Source organism: Clinocottus analis, unplaced genomic scaffold (assembly GCF_023055335.1).
Source record: "Clinocottus analis isolate CAN_PGR_092001 unplaced genomic scaffold, fCliAna1.0.p SCAF_6, whole genome shotgun sequence".
Lineage (NCBI taxonomy): Eukaryota > Metazoa > Chordata > Actinopteri > Perciformes > Cottidae > Clinocottus > Clinocottus analis.
In genome coordinates this window covers 21737590-21754856 of record NW_027176218.1, presented here as the reverse complement: position 1 = coordinate 21754856, position 17267 = coordinate 21737590, and the positions used below count along the sequence as shown (strand labels likewise).

Genomic DNA, 17267 nt, shown 5'->3' with positions numbered 1-17267 from the left:
CCCTTGTTTCATCCTGGTTTGCTGTTCCTGACTCAAAGTCGGCACGCAGACCGTTTTATCTGATCCACTTGAAAATGATCCAATTCAAGTGATGAAAGCAGGGGTATTTCCTCTGAGGGCTGAGTTACAGCGAAGGCTATTTCAAGCAGGATCAACCGTGTCCTCTTGGCATCGGACTGTGCAAATGAACGAGGGCAAGGGGAACTCTGAAGTTTAATGCGTGAGGAAGAACTTTGAATTAGTTTTGGCTTTGCAATCTTTGGCTTTCTATATGAGTCTTTCAAACGCCACATGGATTAACCTTTTATTTATCAATTCCTCCTGTATGCTGAGGACAAAAGAATACAGGAAAAGCTCACGTGATGTATACATTCATGTTCTTCTCACAAGGCATCCTATGTTTTGAAACGAAATGATAGTGCTAGAAAGGTTCTTTAACCTTGAGTGACCCATTGCACTTTGCTGAGAAATCTGGTTGCCCACCAACTGAGTTAACCTCAACTGGGTTCACTACAGTAGTATTTTTGTAACTTTAGTCGACTGAGAAGCATCTAGAAGTGTTGGAAACCAGCAGGACCAAAATCTGTCAGGTGGTTTTGGTTTTGGTTTGAGATGGTGAACCCCGACAAGTGATCTCTGGATCTACTTCCAGATTTACGCGCCATGAATCTCAATTTCTGACCGATATTTAAGACCTAGACCTGTACCTGTTGAGCCCAACTGTGAACTGCTGGCAACGTGAGCCAGGACCCTCCAGCATGGCTCACATACCAAGATAATGTTCTGTTAAGCCTCGGAGATGGCAAGCATGTCTCAGTGACTCTGTGTACTTCCACTCCATCGCATGCTCGGACTACTGAAAACCCAAACACAACGCGATACAATGACACCAACGATCGTGTGGAAGTACTTTAACAAACGCCATGGCAGCAAAATGATATATTCTGTTAAACCAGGCTACTACAAAAACTGGAAACATGAGTAAAGTATGCAAAAAAGTATGCAAAGCAGTAAAAGCATGCAATGAAACACTGAGGTCCAAGATAAGGAGGATGTAGGGAACGGTTGATATAAATATGGTGCTCCTTAAGTTTAACTTTTACCTTTTTCTCTCTGACCAAAGCAGGACAAGACCTTGAGTTTCCATATTTCCAGCAGTGAGGTACAGGGACAGACCGTGCAGTTATTAAATGACAACTTGCACAATTTGATTACGGGCTGGGCGATAATTTTATACGATAATTTATCGTCTTTCAACGGAATCGTACTGTGAATAAATCATATATTGAGAGGTTGTGATGCTAATTTTTGTTGGCCTGAATTTATAAAAACAAGCATATACAAGCTTAAATTGATCGTACGATCAGATGTAAAATAGTTGGAATGATTATCCTTTGAACATTGCTGCTTTGTTTTTCACATTACCACTTATGGAAATATGTATTTATTTTAGCGTCGTAACCCGTTAGCATCGTAACCTGTTAACGTCGTAACACGTTAACGTCGTAAACCCGTTAATGTCGTAACATGTTAACGTCGTAAACCTGTTAACCCGTCAACGTCGTAAACCCCGTTAACGTCTTAAACCCGTTAACGTAGTAAACCTGTTAACATCGTAACGCGTTAACATCGTAACGCGTTAACGTCGTAACGCGTTAACGTCGTAAACCCGTTAGCATCGTAAACCCATTAACATTGTAGCATGTTAAAATTGTAACATGTTAATATTGTAACATGTTAACGCCGTTACGTAAACATTTCCATAAAAGTACAGGCATTTTTCCATGTATTTCTCAATAACGTTTTATGTCCGTGTACTCACGTTGTATTTGCACTACATTTTGCACATGTGTATATAGTCTTGCAAAGATTGTTACATTTATGCTCAAAACCTCAAAGTCTCAGAGCCAAACCCACATGGTCAGATGCCCCTCTTGGACACAATGCATGGCGGATGCCTCGACATGTCTGCAGAAGATTGCCAGTGATGGACCAGACAATAAAAATAGATTATTTCCCAGGTGCATTGCAAGAGAGGACATGAGGTATGATGTGCATGAGAACTAGACCAGAACTGTTGCATGTCTATATCCATAGCTAACCTTTGCACCTGTGTGCCGTGAACATGTATATTTCTGTCGTCCATTAACACAATTCAGTGCACTGTGGTTTACTCTCTGCACAAATACAAATCCTATTGATTGGTGTGGTTTGATACGTTTCCTTTTAGGAGTCATGTTCAAAGTGTGTCAATATGATTTGGTTCTTTTGGTTTCTGGTCCCCTAGAGTAGAAGATAATCTGCTTGTTTTTATCTGCCGAGTCGGTTTTTCCGAACTGGTTCAAAATTAAAAACTGCTTAGCCCCGGGGCTGAAAGTGAGTCCCGCTGCACTGCTGGCTGGAGACCGGCTCCTCTGACGTGCAACCATCCATCAACGTTGAGTTTGTAACATGAGCTTGCATTGATAGTCTCTGCACTTGTCATGCCATACATGGCTGAAATAGCACTTTCCAAAAGGCCTGAAACCCAAGCTGCTCTCCAGGCACAGTGCCAATCTCCAATACACACACACTAACGATCAGCCATTCTCTGGTAAACAGCATGGCTATCTGTGCCAGCGCATGCACAGGAAGACAAAGACGGTTTATGCAATGTACGAGTAATCACACATTTCACCTCTTAAACCTGACCTGTTGCAGGAGTTACATATGCATATTCCATCTTTCTCCGAAAAGGTAAAGCGTATTTCACTTAAAAATTGTGATTTATTTGGAGCTGCGATATAATGAAATGCATCCTGTCCTCCCAGACAGAGACTGTCTTATGTATGGAATTTTAAAAAAGGAGTTCCCATGAAAAACCAACATAACTGGATGGTCAGACCGGCTGCCATTAGTGTCTCGTTCATAGACTGCTAAGAAGTTAAAGCTGCATTCTCTCTCCTGACCACAAGGGGGCTACTCCTCTGATTGTATAGAAGTCTATGCTTAATGTGTTAAAGCTGCATTCTCTCTCCTGACCACCGGGGGGCGACTCCTCTGGTTGTATAGAAGTCTATGCTTCACGTGTTAAAGCTGCTTTCTCTCTCCTGACCACCAGGGGGCGACTCCTCTGGTTGTATAGAAGTCTATGCTTCACGTGTTAAAGCTGCTTTCTCTCTCCTGACCACCAGGGGGCGACTCCTCTGGTTGTATAGAAGTCTATGCTTCATGTGTTAAAGCTGCATTCTCTCTCCTGACCACCAAGGGGCGACTCCTCTGGTTGTATAGAAGTCTATGCTTCACGTGTTAAAGCTGCTTTCTCTCTCCTGACCACCAGGGGCGACTCCTCTGGTTGTATAGAAGTCTATGCTTCATGTGTTAAAGCTGCATTCTCTCTCCTGACCACCAGGGGACGACTCCTCTGGTTGTATAGAAGTCTATGCTTAATGTGTTAAAGCTGCTTTCTCTCTCCTGACCACCAGGGGACGACTCCTCTGGTTGTATAGAAGTCTATGCTTCATGTGTTAAAGCTGCATTCTCTCTCCTGACCACCAGGGGGCGACTCCTCTGGTTGTATAGAAGTCTATATAAGTGACTCTACTTCTCTCTTGATGTATTCCCTCAGTAAACATTGTAAACATGAGTTTATGTCTCAATCTCTAGTTTCAAGTCTTCTTCTATACAGCATGATGTTCATTTAGTACATTATGCTCATTTAGAGTCAAAAAGACCATAAAGCAGAGGACGCTTTAGGGCGGGGCTACTGCCAGTTAGGATGCTATAGTAGGACAAGTGAAATAGGATTATCAAAAACAAATAGCGTATAATGGAGTCCTGTCTTGTGTCTGCAAGCCATGCTTCTTTTTTAGAGGTATAAAAAACGTAATAACTCGATCTAGTCCACCTGCGCCTTCTCGGCTATCAAAGTCCTGTCGCTCTTCCCTCAGCTGACATCAACCCTGCATCGTTTGCTTTTGCACCTTCAACGCCTTCGCCGCACACATGCCACACATCCATGCATTGCTTTCATGCTTTCATGGCTAACATCGCTGATTTCCCCACCATGTGGTGTGTAATGTTATACATTACATTTGGTTTGAGTACGTATCTGGTGTGTGCCTCCTCATTACAGTCCCTCAGCCAGTATGTCACAGATGGCTGAACCAAATCTGCCTGCAGGAGTTCACAGCTCACATGTTCAACTTACGTTATGAACCAGAAAGCGAAAGCCTTTTTTCCGACTTTATCAACTTGATACCATAAACGAAAGGAGAGGTACCATCCAATGTCTCAGTAAGGCAGTATGCACAACACCAGTGCAATGCAGTTGTTGTTAATGCTTTTGAAACATGACAGATGTTACCCTTCATTGCAGCTAGGCTCACCAGACCCTGGGTAGAAAAAAGATGTTCATCCTTTGAATGCTAAGTGACTGCATTCCCCTGCGGGACCTATGGTGGGTGTTGAGATGCAAGAGAAGGAGTTCATGTAAGATACGGATCAGATCCTGATGTGGTAGTTGCATCTGCAAGTGGAAGATAGCTTGATGTAGTGGCTCATCTGCACTGCGGCAGGTAGCCCAGACCCCATAGAGACAGTGTTACCATTCAGAGTCCCCATCTGTGGTTCACACAAAAGAGGCACCCTGGTTAAGGTCAGGGAAAGATTGTGGTTAAATGTTGATAATCACTTTTTGAGAAATAATCCACAAGGATCAGGAAAGTACAATTCCTTCAATAGAGTCAAACTACAAAGTTCTGCCAGTAAGAGACATTTAAGTGCTACTAAAGTGCTGCTACTGCGTTACCTTCCTTATTCAAGGTGTAGTCGAAAAATATGTGTTTTTAGTTTGCGATGAAAGATGTAGAGACTTCCTGCTGTACTGATGTCAATGAGGAGCTCGTTCCACCATTGAGGATCTCATTCCACCACCGAGGAGCTCGTCCCACCACCGATGAGCTCGTTCCACCATCGAGGAGCTCGTCCCACCATCGAGGAGCTCGTCCCACCATTGAGGATCTCATTCCACCATTGAGGAGCTCATTCCACCATCGAGGAGCTCGTCCCACCATCGAGGAGCTCGTCCCACCATCGAGGAGCTCGTCCCACCATCGAGGAGCTCGTCCAACCATAGAGGAGCTCGTCCCACCACCGAGGAGCTCGTTCCACCACCGAGGAGCTCGTCCAATCACCGAGGAGCTCGTCCCGCCATCGAGGAGCTCGTCCCGCCATCGAGGAGCTCGTCCCACCATCGAGGAGCTCGTCCAACCATCGAGGAGCTCGTTCCACCATCGAGGTGCTCGTCCCACCACCGATGAGCTCGTCCCACCATCGTTCCACCGTCGAGGAGCTCGTCCCACCACCGAGGAGCTCGTTCAACCACCGAGGAGCTCGTCCAACCACCGAGGAGCTCGTCCCACCACCGAGGAGCTCGTTCAACCACCGAGGAGCTCGTTCCACCACCGAGGAGCTCGTCCCACCACCGAGGAGCTCGTTCCACCATCGAGGGGCCAGGAAGAAGATGAAGTTAATGGAGGTGAAGTTATACAAGATAGATTAGTAAATGAGGAGCGTATGTCATCTATCTTGTTTGTAAAGTAGTCATCAAAGTGCCTCGGTAAAAGGATGGAGGGAGGAAGGGAACAGAGGGGGTCAAGGAAGTTGGAGGAGATAGAGAAGAATTTTTTGGGGTTAGAAAAAGAGGATTCAATTCCGGATTAGTAGAATGGGCTTTCAGCTGCAGAGATGTAGGAGAGTAGAGAGCAATGGGCGAGCAGGTCGTCGGCATGTTTGGATTTCCGCCATTTCCTTTCCGATGCTCGCATAGCGTCTCTCTGAACATGAGTCAGACAACCAGAGAGGATCAAGAGAGCAAGACAGAGTAGAGAGGAGAACGTCTGTGGCAGAGTTAAGATGCATGAGTGAGAAAGAGTCAGTTGAAGGAAGGGCCGACAGAACAGACGAGGCCAGAGAGGAGGTTGCAGAGTCTGTTGATGTGGGAGGGTTGTCAGTTTCAAAGATGAAGTGGTCAGAGACATGAAGCGGAGTTACTGTGAGGTTGGCTGTAGAGCAGTTTTGGAGGAAGATGTAGTCGAGGCGGTTGCTTTGTGAGTAGGAGGGATAGGACTGAGTGAGAGAGCAAACGAAGACAGGAAGAGAAACGGGTCACATGACTTCTCTGTCTGCAAGTGGCCATTTTGGGATTTTGGGGGTTCGGATATCATCGTGTAACAGAAGGAAGCTGCTAAATTGCATGAATTTGCCAAAGCCACAGGCAGCAGTGAGCAGGTTTCAGGCTGCAGTAAAGACACTTAAGCTGGTTTAATTCTGTCTCGAGATGGACTGACACACACTTTTTCCATCATGACACGTACGTAACGTAGCCTCTCAGTAATTTCACACTCTTCGTATTTTGTGATATGCTTTCAATAGCTTGATTAAAAATACCCTGCAAGTTTGGTGATGTTTGGAAAAATGTATTCATGGCCAAATTTGCACCAGGCAAGTGATGTTTGTGGTCAAAATACTTTCATGCACAAGGTTCTGCATTGTCACAAAGCATATCCTGCAAGATTTGTATTGATGAGGCTGTTCAGACGTCTACTCGACTGTGTGGTCTACTGGAATGAAACTTTCAGGGTATGTTTCAGGGACGCTCGTGCACATACCCTGCAACTTTTTGGATGAACATGGGTGGTTCTGTGGGAAGTTCATTGGTCAAGATCTTGAAAATTAAATAGAACCAGCTTTTGATCATTTTGATAAGCTTGGTCCAGCGATGATCCACTGGACATTTGGTAGCGATCATATTTATTGTTTAGGAGATTTTTTTTTGTCATTAGCCTTCATTTAACCAGGTCGGTCCCTTCGAGATACAATGACCTCTTTTCCAAGGGAAGCCTGGCCAGGACAGCAGCATAAAAAAGTTTCAGCAGTCACAAGACACACAGAAATCATATAACACAGGTAAAAACATTAAAAGATAAAGCAACAGGACTAAAGCTCCGGATTCACACCAAAACAAGAACAAGTGCGGTAAGAAGCCGCTCAAATTTCTCTCACATGAGATGAAAAAAAAAACTCAAATCAGTGGAAAATCTAGTCAGGCAGACTTGCACCAAGTTTCATGATTCGAGCTCGTTCCAGCTCACAGGAATTTTAGCTGCTGCAGCAGACAACAGATGAACAGAGAGAAGAGGAGAGGACCCAGGACGGAGCCCTGAGGGATCCCAGTAGTGAGAGGACAAGTTTCAGACACAGATCCTCTCCGAAGCATATTGGTTATGTGTCAAACTAACGGTATGAAAGTGTGGCGAGGAATGGTAACTATCTTTATTTTAACAATAGGATCAATAAAACTATGGATAATCTATACTAATAAAAGAGCCAGGAAGGGCAATAGTAGTATGGCGGGAAATGGCCAGTGATGAGAGAGGTGGACCCGTCTTGGAAGTTCTTGCACATTATTTACAGTTAATGGGTCAACTTTCATGGTCCTCGCTCGTTCCAGCTCACAGAAATTTTAGCTGCTGCAGCAGACAAAAGATAATAAAAGAAACGACACACACTCAAGAGGGTTTTGCCACTTTGGGCCTTGAACCCTAACAAGAAAGGGTTCATCATCCGATCCGACAGCGCTTGGGCCCCTCAAGGGTCAAAGGATGAATCTGAAGGGTTGTGAGATGATTGATGGAGTTGGACTTTTCTCTAATCCGTGCTTTGTGTGTGCCATTGGATCATCTTACCTCATTGGGCATCACACAGTGGTATGCAGCTATAGAGAGAGATGTTCTTATGTTCAGAGGTGGAACACATTGTACTGTTATTTTGTTATACTCTTTGGCTGGGTTGCACCAACAAGGATTACCTCTTAAACTAGGTCTAAACCAGGTTTGTCTTTTAATCCAGTTGCACCAAACTTTAAACCTAGTGACGGAGTTTATAGGCTGTAGCCGCTGCATTGGTAGGCTATGTTTACAATATCTTTACGAATACTGTTTCAACCCTTGTTTAAACCAGTTTAACTGACCCAGGGTTAAAATGAAGATGTGCAACACATCTCTGTATAAAGTTAAGTCTTAACCATTAAGTTTAAACCAGTTTAAACCCAGATTTACTAACCCTTGATTAACTCTAAACCAGATTTCACTTGATCCATGTTACTGCAATACTCTGCATATCGCAAAATTGTAATCACAAAAGAAGAGCGTAATTATCTTGGGGCCAGCAGCATGCGCTACGAGCTTCACAGTTGAGGAAAAGACAGCGGACTCACAGGCCAAAGCAGACGATCCAGCGTCAGCCGCAGGATTTAGAGGATGACTCATGGAGATGAGCCACTGGCTACTCCGTCTCTGAGGTTTAGGAGAGGAATGCTAACTTTAGTTTGGACAAAATGGATGTGTGTAATCCCTTAGTTTTGACGTGTGTGTGTGTGTGTGTGTAACTCAAAACAGACATAACCTTTCTCATAATCCACCATGTCAAGCAACGACACGTTTAGAGCGTCCATCGTCAGCTTTAAGAATAGACGACAGCGCTTCATCCGTCATCCAACTCGCAGCGCGATGGCGGCGATTGGGGCATCCTTGCTGACGAGTCTTTTCAACTTTAAAGTCGTATCAAGTGACACTCCCACTGAAATACAAGAGGACTAAACTCTTGGGTCAACAATGGACGCACCTCTTGTCATAGTTACATCTCGTACTGACTTACCGTCGCGTAACTGTCCAGCTGTCGCTTGGATTTAGCTCAAATTTACAAAAAGCAGTGTTTCTGCCCCATACCTTTTTAAATCACATGCACATTTTTTAAAAAATGATTTACTTAAAATATGATGATTCAGTAAAAAAATAATAAAGACAGTGCTGTTTTTTATTGCTTTGATAGTTTTGGAGATATGAAAAATAAAATATGAACTTCATTTTAGATTTCAAACTGGTAATCCTCTTACAATAGTTACAATAGATTATCTAAGATCCACTATGAGACACTTTTACCACTTAACAAAATAAACACTCTAAACACTTCCAAACGTCACTCCATTCATGCTCTATGAAATTCATTCATTTATCCCATTAAATCTGACTTTAAGGGTTGTTTTTATAAAATGCAGCTTTATATTCTTTTCTTCCGTTATTTGTTTTCAGCTGTGAAACACGATAAATCCTAATTAAACATCTAAACACACATACTTACACAGTTAATAAATACGTTTATCTTCTAAAGCCAACGCAACCTGTCAAGCTGAAGGACGGCGGTACTTTTAGAAACATTTGTCCCACAAAAACATATCCTGGAAAATCACAAACAATAAAATATCTTTTATTGACTTCAACACTAATTCTGGCAGGAACTCTCCAGAGTGTCCTAACTTTAAATATAATTCATGCTACAATAAACAAATGTGAATGATGAGGATCTCAAAAGCATCAATACCCAGTCAGCTTTCATTTGGATTCTTTATTTTGTTCGCTAAAAAAAAATACAAAAATGTGGTTGAAACTTCTATTCATTCACACAACAACAAATATATACAAGTATAAATATTACAGTTTCATCTGCAGGTGAGCACATGGTGGATGCAGATCCATGGATGAATCTTACATGGTGTACTTCCAGATGATGGCTTGGAGGGCTCACTCTGTGACGGACACACTGTCCCTGTAGGGCTTCTCGCTCACAGCAAGGCGTAGCGGGTGACGCCGCCCCCTCGCAGCTCTCGCAGGCGGTGGCAGTGTCGCAGCATGTTCAAAATCCCCTGAAATCGCTTGTCCGCCTTCATCTGAGTGAACTCTCGAATGTCGTCCTCCACCACAAAATACTGACCTGAAAGACACGAGGACAGCCGCTCAGCACTGAGAGGTTCAGACGTCTTTGCAGTCGGACGTGGAACACTTCCTTTTTCTTGTTGCACAATTTGACATGATTACATACAAGAAGAAAGTCAAGTCAATTATTTGATTTGATCTTTTTGCAGTGTGTCATTTGTCTTGTCATCAAAGGTTTCTGAGCTGTTTGTTCACAGGAACATTAAACTCACAGGTTTACCGTCGCACATGAAGGCCTTTAAGAAAATTATTTAAAGTGACGTTTCCTACAGGATCTCTGGAATTCACAAAGTTGATTAACTTCATTTAAATTTCTGAAATACAGTAAAGCATTGTGGGAAGAGTTCTGTCCGGCTGGAAAAATTAAAATTGACCGTTAAGATTATGTAATTACATAAACCCTGTAACCTCAAAAATCATAACTTTCCACCTTTCTGGTAATAAATACACTTTACAAAGTCGGATTTCAATAATACACACCTCTATGTAACTCTCCAAGTTTAATCTAACTAGGTATGATAGATTATTGTGGGTTGTATGTAAGTACCTGAAAAATCCAAGTGAAGCCGGGCCCTTTTGTTTTCCTCCTTCCTGTTCAGACTCTTTTTTTTCCCGAATGCATAAAGACAATACATATTGTGCCACGCTAGTCAGGAAAAGGCAATGTTTGATTCCCTTTAAAATAATTCACTACGTTTTAAATTAGGCAGGCTTAACTAGGATCAGTGGATTTGATGTAATAACAAAATATTTTCCCCTAATTGGCTACTTTCCCCCCACACGATGCTTCCTGTCCATGCATCACTCCGTACATCCATCCTGATGGGACATTTTGGTCTGATCCGTACATCCATGCAGCGACCTACAGGATCAGGGTTCTTGAGGACGATCTTTGCGTCTACCTTTGGTGTCCTTGGTCTCCTGGGCCTTGAAGCGCTGGTGCAGCTTGCGGGCGTGGTTGCTCAGCGTTTTGGCCGACTGATGGAGGATCTTGTACTTGGCGGTCACCGCCGTGTTGATGCCCTGCACCGCCGCGTTGAGTTGATGGTAAGACACGCGGCCTTTCATGTACCTGACGGGAGAGAACACAAAGCAGCGGTTTTTATTCATTTAAACTTTCCTTAACCAGCGTTCATACACATCCTGACCAATAGGTTTCCATGACTTTAAATTAAATTGTTATGACTTTTAACCCAAAGTCAGTAATGAAATGTAGTATTTAAACTAACAATGAGGATTCAAAGCATACAGTAAACCTTAAATGACTCAAATGAATGAGAGACAATAGTTTGAGTAAAAGAATAAACATTTCTATAGATGCCTGTATGCTGATATTTTGAGCCTCTTTCTTTTAAAAGCAGATTCATTATTTAAGACGTCATGAACACATGAATATAAACACATTTACAGGACTTTTAATACACTTTTGGGGATTTTTTCAAGGACTTTTCCAGGCCTGGAAATAGCCATTTCAAAATGCCATGACTTTTCCAGTTTTTCCATGAGCGTAAGAACCCTGCTCATCATATGAAAACACACTTTCACCCAAAGCAAAACACCACAGGAGCCATTTGTGGTTTAAGGACACGTCGGCATGGGCTAGCGGGGGCCGGGGATCGAACCGCCGATCCTCTGATGGAAGGACGAAGCAGCTCAAACGGGCCACAGTTCAGAAGACAAGAACCCACAACATGCCCTTTCCTTGTGCGCCACCTTCAGGACACAGAGAGCCACACTGGCTGAGCCAAAAGCTATTTTGTGGACAACACGGTTTCACACATGAGCTTTCAGAGTAGCACAGTGCAGGACTCCAGACGGCTCTATTGGATTCATTTGTTTCGGCTGCACCATCCGCCTACATTTTAAACCACCTTTGGGCATCGCATTAATACATTTAAAGTGTTTTTACCCTGTACAAGGGAACATTTTTATATGTACAAGAATAAATAAGTTCTTGTATATATTGGAAATTTCTAAACCTCTTGGAAACCGTGGGTGAAAATGCTCCCACGGCCATTTTAAGTCCCAGCATGCCCCATTCAGACAATCTTTTGGCATAAAATACATCATTTTTCCATTTTTGAACCGAACGTCACAGTTTTTTGACTGAAACTCCTTCCTAACAGGACAAGACTTTGTTTTATTGTGATTTTTGCTGCAGGTTCTGATTCTTTAGGTCCTAATCTTTCCATAAAGGTGTTTTATTGACGCTCCAGGAGGCTTTTTTGGGGAATCTGGCTCATATCATGCTGGATGTTCATAGTTACCATCAAAATATCTTTTAAAAGTGATTTTTTTTTTAACGGATTGACATCTTTTTCCGTAGACTTTGCTGAACAAATACATATAATAAACACAAGTATTGGAATTAATTTGGGGTTCTTACAACGACTCAAACACAGGGAAAAACACTGAAACAGGGAAAAAGAGGTCTGGAGACAACATTGGTTCCACAGTTTAACAGGTTTAGACACGTTATGTTAATAATTGTAAACGAGAGTAAGATCAGGCCACCGAAGCTAGTGGGGGGTCCAAGAGGCCACGCCCACACAAGGACAGATTAATGTGCAATTCTTTGGTTGACATCATGACCAGTATGAATCACCATATCTGACCAGGTTGAATGTTAGTGATGGGTCACTTACGGAGGGATGCTCTCAAACTCTGGCACGGTGATGACCTCCATCTCTCTGATGAAGCTCTTGTTGGTCTTTTTGACGTTTTCCGGCTGAACGCCGGCGGCTTCCTTCTGGGTCGGTACCGGTTCTCCTCCACTGAGAGAAACAGAAACACAAGCCGTCAGTCAGAGCGGCGGCGTTGTACGCTTAGATGTCTGAATGCTGCTAATCAAAACAAAAGAAAAGTGGAACAAAGGCCTCATGCACTTACAACAATACAATATGTTCTAAATATGCTCGCTCATGCATTTTATTCAGTTCTGACCGAGGCCGACCCGAACGCTTCCAAGCTTTGGCCGTTGGCATGTTAATCAATGTCCAAATCGGTATCATGTCACCCAAAACAGTCCAATAGCGCATGAAATAAGGAATAGAAGTCCTACATTATTCAATATTCCATCAACATAATGAGTTAATCTATGATCTGTGTGTGTGTGTCCAACTTGTACCATTTGCTGATCCAATTTCTAAAATATATAACCTATAGTGCACGCTTAATTAATTCTTTTACTGCATTGAAAGGCAGATCAACTCCATTAGAAGCGAGGTCAGTGTTCTCTTGAACATCATCAAGCATCATAAAGACGTCCTCACTTGGCCGGGCCTTTCTTCCTGGGCATGTGTGCAGGGATGTTCTCCTTAATGTGCTGGACGTCCTCCACGTCCTTCTGGAGCGACTCCTCCACTTCCTGAAACACCAGCAAACAAAAGCATTGGTGTGATTGAACACACTTCTGACAAATAACCAGGTCATGTGCATCATCAGACAAGTGTATAATATTTAATTTCAGTAAATTAACTGTTATATTAACCCAACATTTTTTTAAATCTTTAGAATATTACAGGTTTTCTCCACTAGAGGGCACTGAAACTACATACTGTTACAATCTCTATGAAGCTGCACAAAGCCATGACGTCACAGACTGCAGCCTCCCTCTCACCTTTAGCTGCTCCAGGCGCTCTTTCTGCCGACCGACACATTTTTCAAACTCCTCCAGAAGTTTCTCGAGTGTCGCAAATTCTTGTCCGAGTTTCTTTCTTTGGGGCAACTCTGAAATGCAGAGAGAAACGGACGCGGTGACACATTGTAATGGCACAAAACCTCAACATTACGGCCTTGTCTCGCTGTAACATACCGACAACTGACAGATCCAGCATGCGGTGCATGGATGCGATCCTGTCGTTGATGTGCTGGCTGATCTCCTCCAGCTCACTCATGTTGCTGAACACTTGATGAAAAACATCACATGGCTCATTCAAAAAGAAGACGAGAAGAACTGTAACATTGGTAAATGTACTTAATCCCTTGGATTGATCTAATTGTGTTAAACTGTACAATTAGAAGCAACACAGGGTAGAATACTCAATATTAGTTTTTAAAGTTACTGCGCTTTTTTTGTAGTCCAAGTTTTAACAACAGATGTCATGTGACCAGAATGATCAATAACAGAGTTACAGCTCATTAAATGAATATGACAGAATCTATTCATATAATGAGTAGTAACCACAATCCATGAAGCAGAAGGAAGTAGAGAGGAGGGGCATCAGCAGGGGCATGGCAGGGGGCAGGAGGCAGGATGTAGGAGTAAGCAGGGGCATTACAGGGGTAGGAGGCAGGAATAAGCAGGGGCATTACAGAATCAGAAACATTTTATTGCCACGTAAGTTATTACAAACGAGGAATTTGTCTTGGCGGAGGGTGCATCATAAAACACAACAACAACAACAACAACAACAACAAGAAGGAACATTTAACTGTACAAGTGAAAGTATAAAAATTAAATAAAAAACAAGTAAATAAGTAAGTAAATACAGGAGGTAGGAGACAGGAGACAGGAGGCAGAGAGGACGGGCATCAGCACACAGCCATGATGCTATAACACAGTCATGAAGCTGTAACACACAGACATGAAGCTATAACACACAGTCATGAAGCTATAACACACAGCCATTAAGCTGTAACACACAGCCATGAAGCTATAACACACAAACATAAAGCTATAACACAGACATGAAACTACAACACACAGACATGACGCTACAACACAGACATGAAGCTATAACACACAGACATGAAACTGTAACACACAGCCATGAAGCTATAACACAGTCATGAAGCTGTAACACACAGACATAAAGCTGTAACACACAGACATGAAACTGTAACACACAGCCATGAAGCTATGACACAGACATGACACTACAACACACAGCCATGAAGCTATAACACAGTCATGAAGCTATAACACAGACATGACACTACAACACACAGCCATGAAGCTACAACACACAGACATAAAGCTGTAACACACAGCCATGAAGCTATAACAGACATAAAGTTGTAACACACAGCCATGAAGCTATAACACACAGCCATGACGCTATAACACAGACATGAAACTACAACACACAGCCATGAAGCTATAACACACAGACATGAAGTTACAACACACAGACACGACGCTGTAACACACAACCATGAAGCTATAACACACAGACATAAAGCTATAACACACAGACATGAAGCTATAACACAGACATGAAACTACAACACACAGCCATGACGTTATAACACACAGCCATGAAGCTATAACACACAACCATTACGCTACAACACACAGACATGACGCTATAACACACAGCCATGAAGCTATAACACACAGACATGACGCTATAACACACAGCCATGAAGCTATAACACACAGACATGACGCTATAACACACAGCCATGAAACTACAACACACAGACATGACGCTACAACACACAGCCATGAAGCTATAACACAGACATGAAGCTATAACACACAACCATGACGCTACAACACACAACCATGACGCTACAACACACAGACATGAAGAAAGCTGGGCTTCACTGACCGCGTCGTGTTGTCCGTGAGGCTCGTGCTCAGCACAGAGTTCCCGGTTCAAGTTGCGTTTGAAATACGGGACTGACGTCACGTGACGGCCAGTGCGCAGGCGCATACGCTCTTCTTCTTCTTCTCTTTCTACATATGAATTTCCGACCCGCAGGACGCCTGGCGGCACGTTGCTGCCTCTATCAGGTCTGAATTAGATTGCAGTCCAGAGAGTGTGTTTCGTAAAGACTATTTCTGTTGCTTTCCCCAATTAAAAGGGGTATATCTCCCAACAACAGCTGCTCCACCTCTTTACTGGTATGGAAACAGATCATTCTTCCTTTTTTATCCTCCCATTAATTTTCCACAATCATTTTAGCTCCCCTTAGTGTCCTCCTAACTTCATAATACTGTAGTAATGGAGGCCCTAAAAACATATTTACGGTGACTGTGCTTGAACATTCAATCTCTTGAGAACTGATTCCACCAATACACCAATAGGGTCTCATTTAAGACATTAACCCTAAAATGTTGAGGCACCATGTCGAGGACATCAGTTGACACATTCATCGTACAAATGCATTGGCTGGGAATCAAAGCCAGGTCAACAGCTTGGAAGGCAGTAGTATCTAAGACAAGTTGTAAACACAGACAACTTTGCTCGTCGCATTAAAACTTCAGACTTTGAAACATTAAATTGAATTGAAACATGCAAAGTCTGTTTAAGATGATTGTCTGCATATTTTAATCCAACACCTAGTAATTTAGAAGTATAAAGCCATACCACCTTGAGTCTCTGCCAGACACGCTGTGAGTAGGGTTTGAACCTACGCGGGGAGACCCCATTGGATTTCAAGTCCAACGCCTTAACCACTCGGCCATCACAGCTGTCAGTATGTCAGTACCACTGTTGTCCACAGGGAGCGGCAAAGTCAAGACTAACTTGAAGGTTGTTGGTTTAAGTATAATTGCGTATTTAATACAGGTTGTAGGTAAGATAACTTGGTTCGTTTAGTCTTAGAAAAAATTGTGAGCAAGTTTAAAACATGCATGGGGAGACCATGGGGTCCAATGCCTTTTTTTGATGAGAGGCTCCATATTTGCTTCTGATATCTCGTAAGTTAGAAATACAAAGGACAACAATGTTTGGTCTTTCACAGACACGCTGTGAGTAGGGTTTGAACCTACGCGGGGAGACCCCATTGGATTTCGAGCCCAACGCCTTAACCACTCGGCCATCACAGCTGTTTATATATTTCAGTACCACTGCTGTCCACAGGGACCGCCAAAGTCAAGACTAACTTGAAGGTCGTTGTTGGAGGTTTAAGTATAATTAAGTATTCAATACAGGTTGTAGGTAAGATAACTTGGTTCGTTTAGTCTTAGAAAAATTGTGAGCAAGTTCAAAACATGCATGGCGAGACCATGGGGTCCAATGCCTTTTTATGATGACAGGCTCCATATTTGCTTCTGATATCTCGTAAGTTACAAAAATATTGGACAACAATGCTTTGTCTTTACCAGACACGCTGTGAGTAGGGTTTGAACCTACGCGGGGAGACCCCATTGGATTTCGAGTCCAACGCCTTAACCACTCAGCCATCACAGCTGTTTATATAGTTCAGTACCACTGTTGTCCACAGGGACCGCCAAAGTCAAGACAAACTTGAAGGTCAATGTTGGAGAATTGAGTATTTAACACAGGTTGTAGGTAGTATAACTTGGTTTGTTGTATCAAAGCTTTAGTCTCTGAAAATTGTGAGCAAGATTCATACATGCGTAGTAAGACCATGGGCTCCAATGCCTTTTTATGATGACGGGGTCCATATTTGCTTCTGATGTCTCGAAGTGAGTTAGAAGTGTATAAGATAACAATGCTCTTTGCCATACACGCTGTGAGTAGGGTTTGAACCTACGCAGGG

At 42.9% G+C, this 17267-nt stretch overlaps 1 protein-coding gene and 4 non-coding genes across 5 annotated transcripts in view; all 5 read right to left on the bottom strand.

Annotated features, from left to right (window-relative positions):
- Positions 1-9452: 9452 nt before the first annotated feature.
- On the bottom strand, positions 9453-15424 carry ska1 (spindle and kinetochore associated complex subunit 1). The gene is made up of 7 exons (XM_068603537.1): positions 15368-15424; positions 13627-13712; positions 13432-13541; positions 13085-13179; positions 12458-12586; positions 10715-10884; positions 9453-9810 (listed from the first exon to the last, which is right to left on the bottom strand). Exons 2-7 carry the CDS (start codon positions 13706-13708, stop codon positions 9662-9664), a joined length of 735 nt encoding a protein of 244 aa, XP_068459638.1. The 5' UTR covers positions 13709-13712; positions 15368-15424; the 3' UTR covers positions 9453-9661.
- Positions 15425-16151: 727 nt separating this feature from the next.
- On the bottom strand, positions 16152-16233 carry trnas-uga (transfer RNA serine (anticodon UGA)). Its single transcript has one exon. It is a non-coding gene; the product is annotated as a tRNA-Ser (tRNA).
- A 275-nt stretch (positions 16234-16508) lies between these two features.
- Positions 16509-16590, bottom strand: trnas-cga (transfer RNA serine (anticodon CGA)). Its single transcript has one exon. It is a non-coding gene; the product is annotated as a tRNA-Ser (tRNA).
- A 282-nt stretch (positions 16591-16872) lies between these two features.
- trnas-cga (transfer RNA serine (anticodon CGA)) lies at positions 16873-16954 on the bottom strand. The gene has a single exon. It is a non-coding gene; the product is annotated as a tRNA-Ser (tRNA).
- A 282-nt stretch (positions 16955-17236) lies between these two features.
- The window catches only part of trnas-uga (transfer RNA serine (anticodon UGA)), an 82-nt gene continuing 51 nt past the window's right edge, over positions 17237-17267 (bottom strand). The window contains exon 1 of the tRNA in view: positions 17237-17267. This exon is cut by the window's right edge and continues 51 nt beyond it. This is a non-coding gene — a tRNA (tRNA-Ser).

Coding starts and splice junctions, on each gene's coding strand:
- ska1 (XM_068603537.1), bottom strand. CDS start 13,708: ATGAGTGAGCTGGAGGAGATCAGCCAGCACATCAACGACAGGATCGCA. Junction 13,542..13,626: donor GCTGGATCTGTCAGTTGTCG/GTATGTTACAGC, acceptor TCTGCATTTCAG/AGTTGCCCCAAAGAAAGAAA. Junction 9,811..10,714: donor GGAGACCAAGGACACCAAAG/GTAGACGCAAAG, acceptor CGTGTCTTTCAG/GTCAGTATTTTGTGGTGGAG.